This window comes from Nannospalax galili, unplaced genomic scaffold (assembly GCF_000622305.1).
Source record: "Nannospalax galili isolate Female #2095 unplaced genomic scaffold, S.galili_v1.0 scaffold875, whole genome shotgun sequence".
In the NCBI taxonomy this organism is placed as follows: Eukaryota; Metazoa; Chordata; class Mammalia; order Rodentia; family Spalacidae; genus Nannospalax; species Nannospalax galili.
In genome coordinates, this window is record NW_008337059.1 from 4,543,844 (window position 1) to 4,545,083 (window position 1,240).

The 1,240-nt window shown below is 44.6% G+C and overlaps 1 protein-coding gene across 1 annotated transcript in view; it reads left to right on the forward strand.

The window, feature by feature from the left end:
* The first annotated feature begins 487 nt into the window (after nt 1–487).
* Nucleotides 488–1,240, forward strand: part of Pdlim1 (PDZ and LIM domain 1) — a 53,544-nt gene continuing 52,791 nt past the window's right edge. The window contains exon 1 of the mRNA XM_029563072.1: nt 488–511. Coding sequence (XP_029418932.1) covers nt 500–511 — 12 coding nt within the window. The 5' untranslated portion in view covers nt 488–499. The remainder of the gene's footprint in view (nt 512–1,240) is intronic.

Genomic DNA, 1,240 nt, shown 5'->3' on the forward strand with positions numbered 1-1,240 from the left:
GGGTCACAACCAGCATGGCCTTAGCCAAGTTACCTGGGCAAGTCCAGCACTTGTCATGGAGAATAAATGATATTATTAGACCGGAGTTTAGCGCTGCCTCAGACCTACTGTCTTTAAAGAGACAGGGCTGTTTTTGGCCAGCAGAGTTCTGCACAGTCAGGGCTGAAAGGGACACCCCGATGTGTGGGCGTGGCAACTCTACTGAGACCAGACTCCGAGCCAGGACAGCAGCTGCCGGCCACCAATCGGCATTGGCATTGTAAAAGTGGGGAGATCCACCGTCCTCCCTCCCCCACTAGGCTTTCGGGGGGCTGCCTCTCGCCTTTTCAAACTGCCCCTTGCTTCCATTCCTCTTGCATTCTCCTGCTCTTTCCCCAGTATCCAGGATGCATTATAATATCAAGGGAAACTGAAGTTGAAGGTTGCTTAAGGCCATTCAACTAGTATTGGACAGGAGTAAAGGGCCGGAGGGAACTGGGGACGTGTGGATAAATAACTAATGATGTTTAAGGTAAGTCTGCTTGGGTTTTAGAGACTGGCTAGTGGTATTTTCTGAGGATGTGCTTTCTGCCCAGCTCAGAGGTAGATGCTTAGGAAGGGACAGAAAGATCAGAAAATAAGGTCCCAGGCCGGGCATGGTGGGCATGCCTTTAATCCCAGCGCTCAGGAGGCAGATGCAGGGGGATCTCTATGAGTTCGAGGCCAGCCTGGTCTCCATAGTGAATCCAGGCCAGCTAGGGCTACAGGGGAGACCCTGTCTCAAAAATGACCAAAAAATAAAAAATTAAAAAAAATAAGGTCCCTATCTCGAGAAAGACTAGCATTTTTCTGCATCCTAGGAAAAGAGACCATTTGACTGGATTTTCAAAACTGCATCATTTAAGGAAATTAGGTTTAAAATTTTCCTCCAATGAAAAGTTATTTTTTGAACTCTTTCCTACTTTTTATCAACAGCTAGATATAGCTTTTTAACATGGCATACAATTTTGTTTCATTCATTTTGCATATTTTATAGGGGATTGAACCTAGGGTCTTTTGGATGCTAGGCAAGTGCTCTACCACTAAGCTACACTCCCAGTCCAACTCCCTCCCCTTTTTCTTACATATTTCGAAAACACATTTTCCTGCCTGTTGCATTCTATTCCCTCATATGGTCATAACATATTTAGCCTTTCTTTCTTTCTTTCTTTCTTTTTTAGTTATTTGTTGATCCAAGCCTTTTTTTCCCATTAAAAATTCT